The sequence below is a fragment of the Phodopus roborovskii genome, unplaced genomic scaffold (assembly GCF_943737965.1).
Source record: "Phodopus roborovskii unplaced genomic scaffold, PHOROB, whole genome shotgun sequence".
In the NCBI taxonomy this organism is placed as follows: domain Eukaryota; kingdom Metazoa; phylum Chordata; class Mammalia; order Rodentia; family Cricetidae; genus Phodopus; species Phodopus roborovskii.
Genome location: NW_026126198.1, coordinates 52996 through 74945, shown reverse-complemented (window position 1 = coordinate 74945; position 21950 = coordinate 52996). Strand labels below are relative to the sequence as shown.

At 44.8% G+C, this 21950-nt stretch overlaps 1 protein-coding gene across 1 annotated transcript in view; it reads right to left on the bottom strand.

Moving 5' to 3' along the window:
* Fgd1 (FYVE, RhoGEF and PH domain containing 1) overlaps window positions 1-21950 on the bottom strand; it is a 41597-nt gene that overhangs the window by 9137 nt on the left and 10510 nt on the right. Inside the window, exons 2-10 of the mRNA XM_051179608.1 lie at window positions 13533-13706; window positions 12792-12969; window positions 12224-12665; window positions 10686-10775; window positions 9886-10034; window positions 7353-7509; window positions 7114-7252; window positions 556-614; window positions 263-409 (exon numbers count right to left, since the gene is read on the bottom strand). Coding sequence (XP_051035565.1) covers window positions 263-409; window positions 556-614; window positions 7114-7252; window positions 7353-7509; window positions 9886-10034; window positions 10686-10775; window positions 12224-12665; window positions 12792-12969; window positions 13533-13706 — 1535 coding nt within the window. The remainder of the gene's footprint in view (window positions 1-262; window positions 410-555; window positions 615-7113; window positions 7253-7352; window positions 7510-9885; window positions 10035-10685; window positions 10776-12223; window positions 12666-12791; window positions 12970-13532; window positions 13707-21950) is intronic.

Here is a 21950-nt window from a genome sequence, read left to right as displayed (position 1 = left end):
TGGATATAGTAATAATGAAGAAAGAGCAAGGAAGTTACAAAGACATGTCATGGGAGTCACTTCCTAGTGGGTAACCTGGTCAAGTCACGTCTAAATTGTAGTTACATAATCCATAAAAGCAAAAAGGAAAATTCTAGCTCACATAGTGAAAATAAAATGGAAGAAAGGACAGCTGGCTAGAGGTCTATTCTTGAATGACTATCAGGTCATCTATGTATTAAGAGAGGGCATGCCCACCCACAAGCCCACACCTGGCACTTACTAATATGAGGTATCGATCTTGAGTGGTCCCATTCTTTGCTGACAGCTTAAGGATATGGCCTTCTTTTATGAGCTCTTTGGTGGGACTGACAATGTCCTCCTCACCCCCTAGCAGCTCATAGACCTTCAGCAGCTTGTGCATTCGTTCCTGGCAGTGAGAACAAGGTAAAATTTGGGATGGGCAACACCTCCCCTTGGATGTCATCAACTTATAAGCTACCACCCCCAGAGTCCCAGAACAGAGCTACCATGGAAGGATGGCCAAGGAAGGGCAGGGCTAGAAGGGCCACTTACCATTTTTCGGATGGCAGCATTAGAGTGTTCTGCTGCTGTGGCTATCAGCTCCAAAGACTCTATGACACAGAGAAGAATGATTAGATGGGGGTTGAGCAGAGAGGAAGCTGTGGGGACTTTTCTCCTCCTTGAATATCTCCTCCTGGCCTGACTACATTCTCCCTTTCCCAGCAAATGCCAGCCTCAAAAGATGCTCATGGCCTCATCATTTCAAATCAGAAACTGTCCAGACTAACATCACAGTAGCAGAAATATGGGATAGCTGGCAGCCAATAAAATGTAACCTTGGTAAAATGATTATGACCATTCACTGGCAGAAAACCTGGTTATATTTGGACAGTTGTTTCTGGCTATTGGGACTACAGATAGTTCTTGTTTGTTTTGTTTTGTTTTGTTTTGCTTTTTTTGAGACAGAATCTTGCCATATTTCCTTGGGTGATAACAAACCAAACCAAAACAGCAGCAGCAGCAGCAACAACAACAAAGATTAAAACTAAAGAGGGCTGGGGATGCACCTCAGTTGGTATGGTGTCTACTTAGCATGTGGAAGGTCCCGGAGTCCATCCCTAGCACCGCATAAACTGGGTGTGTTGGTGTGTGCCTATAATCCTAGCACTCAGGAGGTAGAGGTAGTAGGATCAGAAATTCATGGTCATCCTTAGGTACACAGCAAGTCTGAGGTCAGCCTATGATAATAAGACCCTATCTCAAACACAAACACACACACACACACACACACACACACACACACACACACACACACACACGCACGAAAATGAAGATGAAGATGATGATAAAGACAAGGGGTGGCAGACTTGTTAGTAGAGCACTTGTCTTATATGTTAGAAGCCCTACATTCAATTCTAGCACACCAGTAAGGGAAGAAGGAAGGGATTCTATTGCTTGTCTTCCTGATTCTGATTATAGCATATGTCCTATGCACAAATACACTTTCAGTGCAGTGGTGTTTTAACAATACTAAACTTAAAAATGTCCAACCATAGGCACTCAGTTAGATCGCTTACAGCATGTTCATATAATAGAGTATCTGGCTTTCCCAGTGATGCTTGTGTAGGGTTTTTAATAATATGAGAAATCTTTTGAGAGTTTTAAGAAAAAGATACAATCAGGGTGGTGGTGGTACACGCCTTTGATCCCAGCACTTGGGAGGCAGAGGCAGGCAAATCTCTGTAAGTTCAACCTGGTCTACAAGAGCTAGTTCCAGGACAAGCTCTACAACCACAGAGAAACCCTGTCTCGAAAAACCCCAAAAAAAAAAAAAAAAAAAAAAAAAAAAAAAAAAAGAAAGAAAGAAAAGGATACAAACTTAAATATTATAAAATAATCTAATTCTTGCATTCTTGCAAATACATACATCATCTACAAAGTATGTATGTCTAAACAAAGGACTCAGGTCACAGGTGGCTTCTTGGCCCCCTATTTCTGTTTTCTATAATTTCCATATTGCATACAGTGACCAGGATTTATCATGAAAAAACTGAAACAAATCTCCTCTACATGTTAAACAAACCTACCTCTGCTTACACTGGCTGCAGCTTCATGCCCCCTCCCCCTCTACACAATGGATTCCCTAGTCAGAATTTATGCCTGGATCAGAGAAGCACATGTCCACATGGATGGCAAGCCAAGCCGTTTCCTAAAATGAGCACATTCTGGTACTCAAGACAGATCTGTGGCCACTGCTCCAGCTCAAGTCTCCATATGCTTTTCAGGTGTTGGGCCTTTCTCCAACTCTTCTTCAGCCCTGGCGGCCAGAAGGAGCTTTCTTGCACACAGTTTACTGATTCCCCTCTGCTTAAATCTGTCAATGTTTCACTCTGTGCCAGCACAGCAAAGACCCAGCCCTTTTGTCTAGCATTCAAAGCCCTTGGTGACTGGCTTCTATTGATCTTTGTGGCTTCCTCCTCATGCACTTCCCTAAACATGTCCTGTCTTGCTTCATCTGGCCAACTGCCAATCTTCTGGATTCAGCTCACGGCGTCTAGCAGCCTTCCCTATGTTCCAAGGATGAGTTGGGACACTGTCCTTGTTCCTTCTGCCTCACTAGTCATACTGTGCTTAGTACTCACTTCATCTGAATCTCTCAGTACACAAGAAGCATCCTAGGACAGGGCCGAATTTCCACTACCTTCCTCCGGATTCCAAACTGAATGCTTAGTATAAATTAGCTCCTCCAATAAATAGAACCTTTGAAGACAAGTGTTACTATGCCCCATTTAGCTGAGGACAAAACCAAGATGCAACCAGGTGATTTTACAACTGGAAGGTGGAAGTTGCCATGAGAGCTGCTTTTTCTCCTATATATGCTACATCTTTCACACCCCAGTAGAGTCCAAAGGAACAAGAAGACTGGCAAATTAGGGGCACATAAACTTAGGCCTGATAGGTGGCTGGGCTCAGACTGGAGGCTGTGTTTGCTGTCAGAACCTCTAGTGATATACCATGCAGGAAACAGATTGACCTTACTGCGAATCCCATGCATATAGTCTCTGGGAGTTTGTTGTGGGGATGTTAATCTAAAGTTAGAAGCTTTAGTAGGGCCTAGGCTGGGCTTGACAGTCTGGGGTCTCAGTTTAGAGTTCAGTCTTGGGTTTAGTGTAAGTAGTTAGCTGAGGGCAGCAGTCTGAAGTTTGTGAATTGAATCCAGGTTCTGGAGTTTAGTCTGGGAGCTAAAAAGGAGGTGAGTCAATCAGAAGAACCAGAAAGATGATTCAGTGGGTCTCAGTTTATGGATTTTACTTTGAGACATAAAAGGCAGGGAGCACAGTGGGCAAATCTTAGCTGGCTCTCAGTTAGAGGTTCTCGATCAAAGCAGCCCCCAAAACCATCCTACGAAGCTTATTTGTGTGTGGGGGGCAGAGGGGACTCACATAGGGAACACTGACATCTGCTCTGGAGACTCAGATAAGTTTGAGGCTGGCAAGAACCAAAAACCAGGAAGCTGAAGTCAATAAACTCAACCTGGTGGCTAATATAGTACGGATGTCATTAGCCATCAAAATTAGCTAATGTTGTAGGGGGGTGGTGGCACATGCTTTTAATTCCAACACTCAGGAGGCAGAGGCAGAGGCAGAGGCAGAGGCAGAGGCAGAGGCAGAGGCAGAGGCAGAGGCAGAGGCAGAGGCAGAGGCAGAGGCAGAGGCAGATGGATCTCTGTGAGCTTGAGGCCATCCTGGTTTACAGAGTGAATTTCAGGACTTGCTCCAAAGCTACATACAGAAACCTTGTCTTGAAAAACAAAACTGTTTATAGAGTCTTTGCCTTATGCCAGGCAGTGTGCTCAAAGTTTCAACTTGACTATTTAATTTAGTATCTCAAAACAATTCTATGAGGTAAGCAACATTATCATTCCTATTGTGAGAAAGGTTATGAGACAACCAAGGCTGAAGATGGGCAGCTTGCTGGAAAACACCCATGCTTTTATGTTGTATTGTTGGTTTATTTGAGGAGGTTAAGTTTTTGTTTTTCCTTTCAAGACGGGTTTTCTGTGCAATCCTGCTCTCCTGGAATTCACTCTGTAGCCTAGGCTGGTCTCGAACCTAAAGGTGTGTACCACCATGTTCAGCTGGGTTTGGGGTTTTTTTTTTTTTTTAAGTTGAAGTACTAGAGAATTAACCTGGGGCTTCATGCTAGCTAAGTGGTTCACTGCTAAATTACATGCCTGCCCCCCACTTTTTTCCTTAATAAGTTTAAGTTCCCCAGGTAACGTTTGGATTTACCTTATAGCCCAGGTAGTCAATCCTCCTGCCTTGGCCTCCATAGTAGAAGATTACAGACATGAGCCACCAAGGTACCTGACTTAGAAGTCACTTTATTTGTTTTGGGTTTTGTTTGTTTGTTCTCCAAAACATAAGTTTCTTTGTTTCCCTGCTCTGGCTGTCCTGTAACTCAATTGGTAGACTAGGCTGGCCTTGAACTCATAACACCTGCCTCTGCTTCCCAAGTACTGGGATTAAAGGTGCGCACTACCACCACCCAGCTGGAAAACACTTTCTTGAGGCTTAGTTTTTTGTTTTTTAATAATTTATTTTTATTTTATGTGCATTGGTGTCTGGCCTGCATGTATACCTGTATGTGAGTGTCAGATATTGGAGTTACAGACAGGTGTGAGTTGCCATGTGGATGCTGGAAATTGAACCCAGGTCTTCTGGAAGAGCAGTCAGTGCTCAAAAGCACTAAGCCATCTCTCCAGCCCTGAGGTTTAGGTTTTATGGCTTGCTTGTATTTGGGAGAAGAATATGGTACTTAGTATTCAGCTAGCTGTCTGTTTGCAGAGCTTACTTTCCAAACTTCCTAGAGGTCTAGCTCTATTGAGAGATCTAGGCTGGGTAGCAAAGTGCTATCATCTGGTTGGGTAAAGGGTTTGGGAAGCGTGCTTAACACAGTTTGCTCCACATCCCTGTGACATGCAGACTTTCTGTTTTTCTGCTCCCTTCCAGGTTGCTTCTTTACCTCCTTTGCTGATCCCACCTTCCTGGACTTTGAAACTTAGCCTCCCATTTTCCCTTCAATTTATATTTCACTCCCGTTGGCAAGTCCCACTTGCACCATGGCTTTGAATACTAAGTGGGGATCAATGACATTCAAATCCCTCCCTGGAATTCTAGACTCATCTCTCTAAACTGGCAGCTCATGGAACAGCGTATCTCAAGAACTGTCATTCAAACAGCTCTCATGATGCTACCTAAGTTGGTCTCAAACTTATGATCCTCCTGCCTCTGCCTCCCAGCTGCATCACCACACCCAGCAAGAACCATCATTCTGTTTTATGATTTATTTTTAAATTGTGTGTGTGTGTGTGTGTGTGTGTGTGTGTGTGTGTGTGTGTGTGTGTAAGTGCCCAAGGAGTCCAGAAGAGGGCATCTGATCCTTCTGGAGCTAGTGAGCTGCCTGGGTGTGGGTGCTAGAAACTGAACTTGGCTATATAAGGCGGTATATGCTCTTAACCACAGAGCTATCTCTCTAGCCCCAAGAACCATCATTCTCAATTCTACCAATCTCCATTATCTGTAGTATCCTAGACTTTTCAGTGCCACTTCCCAATAGAATACATCCTGAATGAAACCATTCCTCATTACTTCTGCTGCTACTATCTTCATTTAAGCCAGCTTTCATCACTTAAGATTATTGCAAAGCCCTTTTTATAGATCCCCTGCCTCTTTCTTTTACTCTTCAGTTAATCCTAACCATGACTATCCACTGTACTCAGGATAAATCAATCACCTCATCTCAGCCTCCAAAGCTTTTCTCTGCCAACCTCTCTTCTAACTATCATTCTGCCTTCCCTTGTCAAGCTCAGGTCATACTGGCCCTCTTGTTGTCATAGAGATACACCCACCTCTACCCGTTTGCCCATCTCCCCCTGCTTTGGGAACTCTACATTTGCTACTACAGCTGCGTGGAACATTTCCCTCCCTTTGGCCCATGGCAACTTTCTTGTTATTCAGGTTTTGGTTCAACCATCTTCCCTGCATAGAAGTCAGCCATTTAAAGAAGACTGCCCAGTCGCTGTTACATCATTGTCTTCTACTTCTCTAAGTCATCCTTAGCACCTGGCAAATATTTTCCTGTGTACTTGTCATATTTTTTATTGGGTCTCTCCAAATAGAATACATACTCCCTAAGTCAAAGACCTCATCTATTTGGCTCAGCTTCCTAGTCCCAGTGCCTGGAACAATGCACAAACACTTAGCTGTTACATTAATGATGAATAAATGAAAATATGAGTTTAAGGGAGATCCAGTGGGATAGACTCAAGAGCTCTAACTGGGGTCTGGCTCTATACAGATGGGGTGAAAATGGAAGGAATCTAAACCAAATACTTTTCTAGTTGTTCACTGAATGAAGACTCAGTCTGAGGAGGAGGAAGTATCTCAACCTATAGATCCAAATCTGAGAGGCATAAAACATGGGGACACGAAGTCTGGAACAATCAGTACTAGAAAGGCCACACGGGGCTTCTGGTCAGTCTTAAAACCCTTCAGGGAGGTTCATTCTTGGCCAGTGGGCAACGTGTGGAGTGCTAAGTCTGGAGGATGGCAAATTAAAAGTCTGGCTATATGGGGCTATTCCTCAGGAGCTCAGCCATGGAGAATTAGTGAAATGGGCTTGACCTGAAGGATTCAGACTAGCCTCTGAGCCCAAAGGCTCAGGACCTGGAGATTTAAGCGCCCTTTCATCATTTTGTACTTCGTCACTACTTTATCCAGAGATGAATCTTTAGTTCAGCCTAAGAAATGCATGACCTTCTGAGAGGATCATACTAGTTATGCCCCTTAGACTGTATAGTTCCAGTCAGAAGTCCCTAACTGGATTCTTTCTAGGTAATACGGTGGGGTAATGATCTTGGAGGTTCATCCTGACATCTAATCACAGAGTCTTAAGGTAGGCCCCTCAGTCTAGAGCTTCTATTCTGGGATTTTAATTACAAATGTTGGAAGACCAACCCTGTGAATGAAATATGGAGTCCTGCCTCAGATGTCTGGGCTACAGCTACCAGTGTGGGCAAGTGGGGAGGGCCTAGGGGCACACACTCACTCTGGGCATCCTTGCTGTCCGGGGAGCCATGAGGCAGCTTTAACAGATAGTCCTTGAGAAGAAGCTCATAGCGGGGGATACGCTGCACGGGCTCCAGCATGTGGTGCTGCAAGGTCAGGTTGCCACAGGCTTCCTCCTTCTGTGACAGAAGCAGAAAAGCTCAGGTCTGGCTAAAGACCTCCCCATGTCCCTGTAGACATTTCCTCCTGTAACATGTTTCATCCAGTTTCAGCTCTTACCTGCACTTCATGGATGATGACTTTAAATTGGGTAGAACGCTCTGTCCATGTGTTAACCAGCTCTACAGCCCGGTCAAAGTTTTTCACATACTCGCCATACATCTTGAGAAAGGGTGCCAACTTCTGAAGGATGTCACCAATGCGTGGGTAGCGGTCCCTAGAGTAGAAGCAGGGGCTGACATAGTCCTGCTGATCCTCCCACAAAGTCTCCAGCCTCAGGAAGAAAGCCATTTTTTCAACTGGCTTACTTCTTTGGCAATGCTGCTTATATTATAGGCCAATGAGGCTGAGAGACTCGGTTTGGTACCTGGCTGCAGCCTGGGAAACACCTGGCCCAACTGTTCTGCTTAGGTACCAGAAATTATACCACCCTGGAACACTCACTCTTGCCATACTGTAAAGGCACTTACACATTGATCATTGATATTCGTGTCCAGTCTTGAGCTGGGTAGTAGGACACACAGTGCTGAGCCATACCCAGTCAAGCCCTGAGAATGTTACTGTCTTGTAGGGTAGGAAAAGTAACCAGGTCTTGTTGAACTCTTGCTAGCCACAGTGTGATGTGAGAGACAAAGCAGATTTCAGGTAACAGGATGGTAAGGTGTATGTGGGAAGTAGGCTTTCTGTTAGCCACAGTTTTGTAAAAGAGGCACACTTTAGCCTGTGAGTGGGGGGAACATGGAGACAATTTTAAGCAGGTAGTGGCAATTCTTAAAATAACCCTACAAGGTAGGATATTATTTTTTGTCCTCATTTTAAAGACCAGGAAGGCTTGAGTACAGCTCATGGTAAAGCACTTGCCGAGCATGTACAAGGCCTTAAATTTAATCCTTAACACTATGAAAAAAACAAACAAATAAAAAAACAAAAATACATAAAGATGAGGAAGCCAAGGTACAGCATCTTTAGAAACTTGCTTAAATTTAGTAGCAGAGGTGGAACTTGAACCTAGCCATTTTAGCTCTTAGTTGTTTATTTTTTCCTTTTTCTTGGCTTTTCGAGGCAGGGTTTTTCTGTGTAGCTTTTAGAGCCTGTCCTGGAACTAGCTCTGTAGACCAGGCTGGTCTCGTATTCACAGAGATCCACCTGCCTCTGCCTCCCCAGTGCTAGGATTAAAGGTATGCACCGACAACACCCAGCTTAATTGTTTGTTATTTCAAGTCAGGGTTTCTCTGTGTAGCTCTAGCTATCCTGGAACTCCCTCTATAGACCATGCTGGCCTTGAACTCAGAGAGCCACCTATCTCTATTTCCCAGTGCTGGAAATGAAAGCTTATGCCACCATGCAGGGCTCATTTTAGCTCTTTTTGCTTGTTTTTCAAGACAGGGTTTCTCTGTTTAGCCCTGGCAGTCCTGGAACTCTATTTGTAGACCAGGCTGGCCTCAAACTCACGGAGATCTGCCTGCCTCTGCCTCTGCTGGGATTATCAATTTAGCTCTTGAACTCACTCTTTCTGGTTTTTTATTTGTTATTTATTTATTTATTTATTTATTTATTTATTTATTTATTTGATACAGAGTCTCACTATGTAGTCTACGTTGGCTTCAAATTCATTGCTCTGCCAGACTCCTTAATGCTGGGATTATAGGCATACAACACCATAACAGCTAAATCCCAACACTGTGTTTTTGGTCTTAAGTTTGATGATGAGTGGGTATGATGTGTGTATGTGTGTGGTGTGAATGCGTGTGTGTACACATGTGCACATGTGAGAGAGACAGTGAATATGGGCTCACACAGCATATGTGTGGAGGTCAAAGGACAACTCTGTGGAGTCATTTATTTCCTTCCATCTTTATGTGGGTTCCAGGGCTTGAACTCCAGTTGCCAGCAGCAAGCAGCTCTACAAACTCAGCCATCTCATGAATCTTCACATACTCTTTTTTGTTTGTTTGTTTGTTTGTTTGAGACAGGGTTTCTCTGTGACTTTGGAGCCTGTCCTGGAACTTGCTATGTAGACCAGGCTGGCCTCAAACTCACAGAGATCCACCTGCCTCTGCCTCCCAAGTGCTGTGATTCAAGGCTTGTACCACCACTGCCCAACTTGAGTCATCTCATATTCTTTTAAGGGGTCTGCTATTCAACTGTAGCATTCTAGGTCCTGGTCTATGTCCACATTAGATTGTGAAAGCCTAGAAGGCAGAGGTTGGGCCTTTTTTTTCCAGAAAAGAAGACAGGTAAGAATGAACTTATTTTCAAAGGGTGGTGGTATATGCCTTTAATTCAAGCATTTGGGAGGCAGAAGCAGGCAGATCTCTCTTAGTTCCAGGCCAGCCAGGTCTTTAGGGCTAGTTCCAGGAGAGCCAGGGATACACAGAAAGAAACCTGTATAGAAACAATCCCCCACACCACAAAACAAAGAATGAACTTATTTTTATGATGCTGGGAATGGAATCCAGGGTCTTGCATATTTTAGGCAAGAATTCTGCCACTGAACTACATCCCCATCCCAGGAATGAAATCCTATGTATACATTTGGGTTTAGCATGCAAATTGATGCCCCAATAAGCAGACTGGCTCTGGAGCCCCTCACCATTCCTCCATGCGCTTCTCTAGCTCAGGCAGCAGGAATTGCTGGTGGAAGCAATAGATGGAGCATATGTTAGAGAAGATGCCATGGACAACATCAGCAGGGAAGGAACTTCGATTCCGAGCTTCTTCCAGCAGCCGGGCACAGAACACCTGTGGATCAAGGCAGATGTGCTCAGCCCAACTGAAATTAGAGTTTAGCTGGGGAAAGGGGAGCTAGCAGTTAAGGCCAGCTCTGCATTTCTGAGATCAATACTGATCTTGAGACTGAGAACAGTAAGAATGGAGCCATCTGCAGGTCACCAAGATTAGGACCTGGAGTTAGGAACTGAAATGATGCCAAGGTAGGACCTGGAGCAAGGTCAGAAGCCCATCCAGGTTCAGAGAGAAAGTGGAAATTAGAACCCTTTATTTTAACAAATATTTGTATGTGTGTATGTACTGTGTAAAGTACTGTCTTGGAGGCTAGGATGGATTAGTAAAAAAAAGATCCCTACCCTCAGGGATTCCAGTGGATGCAGGGTCAAGAAGAGAGTCAAGAGTTAGAATGAGGTCCATGAAGAGGGGTAAATTCAAGATCGGGGAAAGAGTAAGCAGTGACAGACTCATAATCACAGGACTTGTACATGTCTGTTAAGAGGAGTGAGGATTAAACTTGTGAACATAGTAAGAATTGGCTTCAAGGTCACCTTTCCACTTCTGGATTCTGGTCCTAAGGGTGGAGTTAGATTCAGGCCCTAACATTTCCTCTGTGGAACCACCTACCACATCCTAAGGTCTTGAGACCCCAGAGGGGCCATTTACCTGATCCAGGAGATGGAGCCTAGAAACATAGGCCTTCTCGGTTTGCAGAAGCTCATTGGCAATATGGAACACCTTCTGCTGCACAGTCAACTGGAAAGGAGAAGTGACCCTTGAAACATCATCTCTACCCTAACCACGGCACTTTCTACCCATTTTCTTCCCTCCTTTCCCATTTTTTTCACTCACTTATTAGGTATTGCTATGTGTCCTCAAACTCTTGGACCTAAGTGATCCTCTTACATGAGTTTCCCCAGTAGCTGGACTACAGGCAATGTCATCATGCCTGGCTCCCCTAAAAGAGTGCACATGGTGCTCTAACCTTAGTGCCACCCTGTGATAACCCAAATATGATGCATCTTTATGAAGCATTCCTGTCGCTTCATCCCTGACTCCAAGTCAGTCACAAAGCTTGCCCCTCAATTCTGAACACATGAACTCTCTCATGCAGACACTCACATACCCACTCAATTGCTTTCTCATTGAGCATAGTTTGGTGGGTAAATGTGAGAACTAGGAAGTAGAGCTTCTGGGTTCAAATCCTAGTCTACCATTCACTTGCATGCATAAGTTTTCTTACTATTTCTGTATTTGAGTCCTATTATAAAGACATAATGATAGAGCCTATGTCCATTTGTAATAGAGATGGTTTCATTTATTTTAATTTAATTATTTCAATGTTAGGGATTAAACTTGGGGCCTCATGCATGCTAGGCAAATGTTCTATACTAAGCCACACTCCCAAACCCTAAGAGATTTCCTATAAATAAAAACAGAACAGACTGCAGATTACAGTCTCTAAATATCAGCTATTTATTCACTCAATGAGTTCACTGTCAGCAAAGGCTTGCTGAATATGTGGGGTGTGAGAAAGGCACAGAAATATAAAAATGTCTAAGATTATGCCTGTCCGCTCACTTTCTGGTTTGCAAGGCTACACACTTGCTGAGTGTCATTTCATCTCAGCATTCCCTGGCCCAACACTTGAGCTTAGTTCTGGCAAAGCAGGTGTTCTGGCTGAGACCTAACTTGAGTGCAAGAATGCCTTCTGAAGAAACATTAAGTAGACAGGGCATGGAAAGAGTTCCTACCCACCAAGAGTTCCAGGCCACCTTGGAACTCTGGCTCTGCACCCCTCTTTCAGTTGCCAAGAAGACTCTCTGGCATGAGAGGGTTTCTGTTTTACAAACAAGGAAACTGAGGCTTGCAATGAGGGGTGGAAAGGAAAGAGACATCCCCAGTGTCACACACTGGGTCATGAAAAACCTGAGGTCCATTAGTGTTTCTCTGATGAAAGTGGAACTACCTTCCTAATGGGCATTTAGAATGAGGCATAGCCATTTTAGTGGTAATAGTCATTTGGGAGAGGAGCAGGGTTTTGCTACTGGTGTTCCGTACTGGAAAACCAGGGGTGCTAAGCAGACTAAATAGAAGCAATGCCCTGTTTTGAGAAATACCAGGCTGGGGGAATAACCAAGCACAAATGTCAGGCTCTTGCTTTCTCTGAATGGTCCTCCCTCTTGGGTAACATAGGTCAGTACCTCCACAGACTCCTGTCTCTCCAGTGGGGGCACTGGAATTTCTCTTTCCTTCTCTTCCTCCTCTTCCTCCTCGTCTTCCTCTTCCAGGTCACTGTCAACCTCCTGGGAGCCAGGCCGGTGGGGATCGGCCAAAGCAACTGGCATACTAGCCAGGGCAGGGGGCCCAGGACAGAGGCTGTGGCTGGGGGGCCCGTCATCACTGACGAAGCAGGTCTCTTCACTGTTGGATGGCGAGCTGATGCTGTCAATGCCGCTGTCCCGGTTAGGTACCTTCTCACCATCCCGGGGCCCAGGAGCCAGCAGGAACAGGCAGCGAGAAGCCTCACCCTCAGGGAGCTGGGACACTGTTGGCTGTGGGGGTGGCTGTGGCAACATGGCTGGCTCTGGGGGAACGGGGCAGGGGCCAGGGGCTGGCCTATCCGAAGCGACAATCACAGGCTCTCTGAGGTGGGTGATGGACACACATGGAGGCAGGGCATGAGTTTGACCAAGAGACCTCACCTACAACTATCCCTTCCTGTCCCATGTCCACCCTTCCTTCACAGGGTCCTATAGGGATCAGACTCACCTTTCAAATTTCTCAATCAACGATGACACTGCTGCGGAACTGGTGCTGGCCTCAGCTCTGGGGGCAAGACCCTTGGCCACTCTAGGGTCTGCAGGCAGAGGGCGTGATGGTGGCGGAGGAATGGGCTCAGGTGGAGGAAGCATCCGAGGCATTTGCAAGTAGCTGGGCTTTGGGGGAACTGAAGTGGTAGATGGGGAAGAAAGGAGAGATGTCACTGAACTGGATTTACAGGTGGTTATCACAGCCAGCCTATACCTAATTTCTCAAACTCTAGAATTTTCTTTTCTTTGCTAGAGATCAAGCCCACGGTCTTGTGCACGCCAGGTAAACTTTTCCATTAAGCTCTATCCCCTGCCAATTTTTATTTCTTAGGTTGGTCTTTTGAGACAGTCTTGGTATAAAGCCCTGCTTGCCTGGTACTAATGGTACTAATAACATAGCCCTGACTGACCTTAAAGTCACAGCAACGATCCTGTCTCAACCTCCTGAGTGCTGAGAGTACAGGAATGTGCTGCCATCACTTTATTTTCTTTTGCCCGAGGTAGGCACAGAGCAGGACTGAGGTAAATTCCCAGTAGGATATGTTAGCCACAGGTAACACCTTTCTGCCCATTAGATAGGTATCTCTCACCTAGCCCTTGAGATAAGGGCACTTCCCTATTGTTCTGCCACCCATTAATTTCTCCTTTCCTTTTGTACACCTCTCTGGTGCATTTCTCTGCTCTTAATGAAAGCACTTACCCTGTGGCTTTGGGCCTGGTGCCCGCTTCAATGGTGAAGGACGTGGGCCAGGGGTTTCAGTGGGAGGGCCTGGATCTGAACGAAGCCGTTGGGGGCCTTCTGGATGAGGCTCAAGACTCTGGCCAGGGTCAAGGGACAAACTTTTAACTAGGATCCGGTTTCCCTGGTGCAGCCCTGTAGAAAGGGAGAAACTGACCATGAAGTGGCTGGTTTTACCCCAAGGGAGAATAGGAAGTAGCATATCTTAGCAGGTATCTAGTACTAGACTCCTCTGAGCCCTTTACTGGACACACTGTTTTGCCAGGAAGCCCTTCTTCCAGGCCTGAGACAGAGAACCAGGCCCAAGGTGGAGACTGGCTATTTTCATCAAGAAATAATACTTCTCTGTGATTAGCATACCGACTCCATGCATATCTGTAGATAATGGAGGACTTAAAACAAACTCAGGCATTTAACCGGGTAGAGAGTAGAAGTACTCCTGAAGTTTATGTACATGACTAGATCTCTTGTTTATATAGCCATTCTTCATTCTATTAATTTTTTTTGAGACAGGATCTCATTGTATAGCCCAGGCTGGATTCAAATACATAACAATCTTGCTTCTGCCTCACAAGTGCTGGAATTATAGACATAAACTACCATTCTTGTTTTCTTTGTTCCATTTCTTAATGCCCTGAGAATATCTGAACTTTCTTCTCTACAATTTTGTAGGGCTAAGTGTCTTTAAAATGATGAAACTGGGAACAAAGGAGTTAGCTATGTATGGAACACCTGCATAGCATTGCAAGGCCTGGGTTCCAGTTTCACTGCACGTATGCACGCACTCCAGCACACACGCACACAGGTATTCCATAAGCAAACATCTTGCTTCTTAAAATCTCAGGGTCTTATCAGTTTGTTTCATCATCCTCTATTTCAACACCCACCTCACCCCACCCAACCCCCAGCATCCAGAATGCAGGTACAAACATAGCTTGAAAGCAGCAAGTAACAAGTTCAGAAAGAAAGGAATCCTTTTCTCACTTTCTCCTTCATAGGACCCCTAAGTATACTTGTTAGGGGACCTAGAGGATATGATGATCACACTTACAAGAAAAGATTTAGGCCTGGGGAACAATGATGGACCCCCCCCCACACACACACACAATCCCCATGTCCCAAGTGAAAGAGTATAAGATTTGTGTGGTTGTGGCTGGGTAGGAGACTATGGGGGCTGCCTCAGAGATGATAGAGAAGTCAGGTAGGGCTAGAGATGAATGGGAAAGTCTTGGATGACAGAATGAAGAGCAGCTTGTTTTGTTTTTTGTTTTTTCCCTGTGGTGAAGGGGGCCATGAAAAGCACTGTGCAGTGAGGCAGGGAGAGAAACGTGTAATCAGGTGTGAGGACAAGGGAGTGAGCACTAGTCAAGAGCTCCTGGAACATCAGGCACAGTAGCACATGCCTATGAGCCCAGCACTTGGGAAGCTGAAGCAGAAGGATGGTGAGTTCAAAGCCAGCCTGGGCTACATACTGAAAACCCAACTGAAACCAAGCAAGCAAGCAAACAAGTTTCCACAGCTACAACCAGCACACAGTGGGAGATACACTGTGCCACAGCCCCCTGGCATCTCATCTCAAGCATTTTAGCCTGTGTCACAGTCCAGTCTCCTAAGTGGGTCCACTAAGTCATAATGGCACATGGAATTTCCAGTGCTTTACACAACTGCCAGGTCACACAGATTTAAACATCCAAACACATGTTCTCACCCTCCTGAAAGCCTGGGCACATACGATTTCACAGATTAGCAGCTACAATTCCATATATGAACACACAGCTTTATGGAATTAACAATAATAAGATCAAGCACAGTTGCAAAGACATATAACAAAGACACAATGGCAGTCCTATCATCTCACACACACACACAAAAAAACGCTTAACCACATGCTATCATATAACTTTATATAGCACTATATGTTACTCAAGCAGTTTCACCAAGTTACAAAGGTACTGTGCCATTTACATTACAGGATCATGGAGTTTCATATATATCATTAATGTACCTTTGAATACCTACATAGTTACAAACAAATATAATAGCCACATGGGATCCATTATACAAAGTCAGAAAACCGCACGCACCAGCCAAACAGCCTAACTAAGGTCATAAACCACTACATCCCCAGAAACATGGACACAAATCAGACACATTTCATAACTTACTAGGTTGCATTCTTGCAACAAACATGCCCATGGTATCTAAGGGTCTTAGCTCAGGGATATATACAAACATACACACAAAACACAGGACTTTGTCTCTTCCAGCTCTAAATAAAGTGACCCATGCTGTCTTTACACCCTGAGACATCCAGACCCTTCCTTACAAGGTCACACAAGCAGACAGAGTGGCAGGGGATTTTAGGTCACTTAGTGTTGGAGGGAACCCTGGGTTCTATCACAGCTTCCTTGAGCTCTTGACCTTAGCCCAGCCACAGGATGGCCAGGGAATCATGGAACCTTCGCAGCCTGAGGGAACATGTGCTCTAGATCCTGGTTCCAGTGGGTTTCTTCCACCTTGTACCTGGCTTTGGGGGAATTTTCTATCTGTGCCTTCCCACCTGAGCAGGCAGGGCCCAGCCTGTATAGAAAGAGTATTCTCCTCCTCACCTCTGGCCCAGTAGAGTGGCTTATCCTGCCCAGTTCAGCACATCTTGCTTGGCCCTGCCCTGTCCTCTCTCTGGGCATAGGGTTGAAGAAGACGAATCACCCACAGGGTGGCACAGGTGTAGACATGGTTGCAAAGAAATATGGCCAGATAAAGTGATGATGATGGTCAGAGAGCTAATGAACAAATCCAAACATACTGCCACATTGTGAGCTATATGACTGGTTTAATATGATTGGCCTGCTAATTGATTCAATAAAGAGCTGAATGGTTAACAACCAGGCAAGAAAGAATAGGCAGGGTTTCTGGGGAGAGAGAAGAAGGAGAGATGAATCTAGCATGTGGGAGATACCAGCAAGACTCAGAAGAAGTCTGGCATGCCATACTGAGGAAAGGTATGACAGAACATAGATTTTAAAATATGAGTTATTTAAGTTGTAACAGCTAGTTGGTGGAAAGTTTAAGCTAAAGGGCACGTTTTCATGATTAATAATAAGTCTCCATTCATTATTTGTGAGCTGGCAGCCCCCAAAAAAAGTCCAACTATATTGCTACACAGACTTTTATAGATATATATACACACCAGGGGCTCTCCATCTGATTCCTAGATCTTAACACCTCAAAGCAGGTGAGCTGGCCTGGGCAAGTCCTCCCCAGGCAGCCAGCAGCTGGGTGCTGTGGGGCTTCTCCCCTTATGTTTCCCTGCTGCTTCTCAGAGTGGGGTGGTCTATCATTCTCCATGTGAGCTGCACAGGCTGCCTCTCCATTCTGTGCCTCCTTGTAAGAAGTCCTAGAGAACAGACTGCTGGATGAAATGCAGACTCAGGAATACTCTGGAGTCCCAGGTGAGGGAGGCAGTGAATTTTGGTTCAATTTCTTGTGTAGAGATGAAGACAAAGAAAGACATGGTGACTAACCCAAGGTCACACAACAAGGTAATAGCTGACTTTAAGGACGACTGCATTTGGACTGGGTTCTTTTCCCAACCTTGCTCGCCAAGGTCACAGGGGGACATGAGAGGGCCCTAGTATTATAGAAAAGCAGTGTGGCTACTAAAAGGAATACCCCTAGCCCTGTCTACAGGACAGCAGATTATCAGTTCGTGAGTCTCAGTATGGCCAAGGTGAGGTCCCACTGAGGACAAAAAGACTTAAGATCCCTGTCTTCTACTTCTGTAGACTCCTCCTTCTCAGCTTCTCCTGTTTTTCACTCAGTGGTCACCTTTGTCCCAGGGCTTGCTCTTTCTTGGTGGCATCTTCTTACACAACCTACTGGCAGAACTTTCCATAACTTTCTACCCATGGGAAAATATAAGCAGCTTCACCAGATTGCTGTGGCCCTTGGTGGCCCTGCTCAACTCTCTGGCTTCCCCCAGTTTGGTTGAGTAAGCCAACTATTTCACAGCTCTACGCTGAGACTGCGAAAATCTCATTCCTGCCCTCAGGGGAGCTACTAAAGTAGGGCCCACTTCCTTTCTCAAAACCACAGTGCTTCCTACTTCCCCATCCATCCCACCCACTTAGAACCTAATTTGGTGTTCTGCAGACTATTTTTCTTATGGCCGATAATTTACAACACTCGCTAACACACATATACCTACATCCACAACCCCATTAAGGCTCTCTACCAGGGAGAGCTGCTCCTTCCACCTCTGGTTCTGCCAGAGTCTCCACTGTTTCTCACACACATAAAGTCATCATAAATCTCATAACACCCCATACCATATGCCAACTCTGCATAGCCATCTAAGACCCAAAGAGAATCACAGAGGCACCCCATGTATCCTTTCAGTGTGCAGTGTGCTCAGCACAACTTGAATCACACAATCACTACTGTGCTCCTGTATCTCCTAGAAATGACAGGAAGTACACCCAAGCATCCTCAGCTGCCCACATACTCCTAAGCTCAGCTGTGAAAGTGGGATATACATTCTCTTTCTTTACCTTTACCACCTCTAGGCCTTCAACTGGCTATAAGGGCAGTATTTTTTTTGGTTCCTGTGTGTGTGTGTGTGTGTGTGTGTGTGTGTGTGTGTGTGTGTGTGTGTTGTAATCTACACACACTAGGAAAGAGCTTTACCACTGAGCTCCAGCTCAAGAAATAGCAATACTGACTCTTACCCTTCAAGTATATTACTATACCTAAAAGTATAGTAATAAAAACAGCATGGTACTGGCATTGAGCACCCACATAAAAACCCACACTCCTACAAAGAGTCGAGTCCAACAATACATACTCAAGAAAAGACAGAATAGTCAAACTGGATAGATACATGTAAAAGAATGAAACTGGATCCTAATCTGCTGGCATGGATATGGGGAAGGGGGAATACTAGTTCACCGATGGTGGAAGAACAAACTGATGAGGCCAGTATGGAAATCATTGTGGAGGCCCCTCGAAAACCTAGAAATAGATCAACTATATGATCCAGCTATATCACTCTCAGACACATACCCAAAGGGTTCTATTCTATACCTTACTCTAGAGATACCTGCTCATCCATGCTCATTGCTGCTGTATAATAGCCAGGAAATGGAAGCAGCCTAGATGTCCATCAGCTGATGAATGAATAAAGAAAATGTAGTAGATTTACAATTCAGCTGTTAAGAAAAGTGAAATTCACAGGTAAATGATTGGAGCTAGAAAAGCATTATGAGATAACTCAAAGTCAAAAAGACAAACATTGAATGCTTTCTCTCACTTCTGAGTGTTAGCTTTGAATTTTCAGATATGTGTGTTTCATTTGGAATACCCATATTGGTCAGGAAGTTAGTAAGAGGCTATGGTAGGGGGGGCTTTCAATGAGAGACAGAACTTAGTGATATAAAAGGTTAAAGGGGAATAATGGAAGATGAAGGCTTAAATTAGGATTGGGGATGGGATGGCAGGGCATAGGAGGGAATAATTCAACATGACATTAAACTGATTCCCAAGTCCGTGTCAATGTACCCAGATTATTGCACCTATGAACCCTGATAGTGTGGGTCACTCTGTGACTTCAAGGATAGGCTGGTCTACATAGTGAGTTTCAGGACAGCAAGGGCTGTTACACAGGGAAACCCTGGTTTGAAAACAAAAGAACAAAAACAACGAGAAAAAAGAGCCAGAAGTAGTGATTAATCATAAGAAAACATTGTTTGCCTGTACACAGAAGGAAAGATATACATATGAACTCAACAACATGCATAAGACCTGCACAAGGTCAAGTCAGATAAAATCCCATCATGGAGAGGGAAGGTGGGCACAAAGGCCCAAGTCCCATCCCATAGCTATTGGCAATTTGATAGCTGCTGGGAAAGGGAGAATCCGTTTTCTTTTATTAGAGTGTAGTCACACAGATCAACCATACTGCAGTGGAAGGCCACATATCCAGAACAAATTGGACTTGATGGGGTTAACCAAAAAGGACCGAGAGCAGGGTGAGTGTGGAAGGGGGGGTTGCTCTGGGAGGAGCCAGGGGAGAGGGGTGAGTATAATCAAAACACACTGTATGAAATCTGTAAAGAACAGGAAAAAATAGCAAAATATTCCAAATATTGGTTAGGGTTTCGGCATGTGCCTGTTTGGCAGGTGCCCTTAGGACATGTTTCTGGCTTTATATGGCAGAGCAGGTTAGCTTCTAGCTGAATTCGAGGACAAAGACTCCTCCTCTGGCCCATTCTCCCTGGAACCTGACCCTGCCTCTCCCGCATCTCTTTCTGGAAAGTTCAGCTGCCAGCTCTCCCTCCTTCCCTGGCCAGCAGCATCCTGTCTCCTTTCTCCCAGCTGTAGCCTTGGCTTAATCTCAAGACAACTATTAGAGCTGCAGACTGGGCCTTGGCTGTTAACTCTCTGATAACCTGGGACAAATAGCTCCACGGCTCTGGATTCACTTTCCCATATGCAAACTGGGGACAGTATGTGTGTGTGTTGCTCATTGTGAGAAACTGGTGAGAACTAAGAAGAGCAATAGATAAGCCCTGCAGTTGGGTCTCCTCAAAGATGATGCAAATCCTCTTTATAGCTCCACAAATTTTGTCTTTCCCAGCTAAGAGGTGCTGCTTGGAGACAGCTGGAATTTCTGAGGTTGGAGCTGGCTAGTGAAACAGAACAGAGGGAGTGGAGAAAAAGAACAACAGCAAAAAGGAAAGCACTCTTTGGGAAACCAGGCCTTTGTGAGAAGGAAGAGACTCTCAGCTTGAGAGAAAAGGGGAGGCTGAAGGCACAGCTGCTCCAACTCTTCCCACAGGCCTCTTGAACACGAATGGGCTTCAGCTCCACTGTCTCAGTCTACTGTCAGAGGAACACTGCAAGCAGACCTTGCTTTGCCTAGCAGATGTTCCCTTGAAAAAAGGCTCTGTGAAATCTGAAATGTGTTCTTTACAGGAAACCCAAGGGGAGCCCAGCAGTTCCTTCTCACAAAGTCTATTTGTCTCCTGACTATAAGGGTCCTATAAAAAACTAGGGTCATTTCAGGAGTGTAAAGATACTTTCAGAAAGTGGGAAACATCTGGCAAGCAAGGAGCTTCCTAAGGACTGCACCCTCCTGCAAAACAGGTTCCTGTAAAAGGTCTCTTTGATTTTTAGTTTTGGTTTGTTTTTATGAGACAGGTCTCATTAATATAGCTCAGGCTGGTTTAGAACTTACTTGGTAGCCTAGGTTGACCTCAAACTCACAGTAATTCCCCTGCTTCAGGCTCCCAAACACTGGGTTTAGAATTGTATACTGCTGCCCTCTTTCAACTTTTTGTTTGCTTTTTGAAACAGGATCTCATATAGCCCAGACTGGCCTCAAACTTAAGTGAGAACAAACTTGAACTCCTGATCTTTCTGCTTCCACCTCCTTGTTTTTGTTGTTTTTAAAGTTCCTCTGTAAAAGGAAGAATTTTGGTACAATAGATTTCTTCAAATTGAGGGATTTTTCTAAGGGAGGAGAGTTCTACAGAAACCCATTATAAAGCCGGTCAGTAAGTGAAAATTGACAAAGGAGAATACTTGTCCATGAAACAGAGGAACTTTTTTTCTTGTAAAGGGAAGGGCCTTTCTATAAAGTGTGCATTCTTGTGTGATATGAGGAGCTTTCTGTAGAATAAGACAGGATAGAGGAACAGGGAACAGTGATAAGGAATAAGAAATAGACTAGGTAAACTATAGAGCACATGCCCTCCATTCTCACAGCAATAGTGCCCTGTATTTTAGAGCCTCCAATATTTCAAGAGTTTTATGTGGAATCCCCTAATTTTAAGAGTAATCAGGCTGCCAGGCTGTGGTAGCGCACACCTTTAATCCCAGCACTGGGGAGGCAGAAGCAGGTGGATCTCTGTGAATTCAAGGTCAGCCTGGTCTACAGAATGAATTCTAGGACAGCCAGAGCTGTTACACAGAAAACCTGTCTTGAAAAACCAAAAAAGTGAGCAGGCCAATTGAAAAAAGATTGAAAGGCAAACTTGTGGGTTCTCATGTTAAGTAGTTATTTAGGTCTCTTATACCTTCGCTGTTTACCTTTCTAATTTGTTAATCTTTTATTATTATTATTATTATTATTATTATTATTATTATTATTATTGAGGAGGTCAGAGGACAACTCTGTGAAGTTAGTTCTCTCCTTCCACCCACCTTTACATGGGTTCTGGGGATTGAACTCAGGTCAATAGGCTATCAAGGCAAGTGTCCTTACCCACTAAAACACCTTGCCAGCCCTGCTGTTTATGCTATACTGATATGCTCTGGCCCTTGGGTAGCAGCCTTGGAGGCCCCTTGTCCCACCACTTGAAAAAGCCAAGCCTCTTCTGG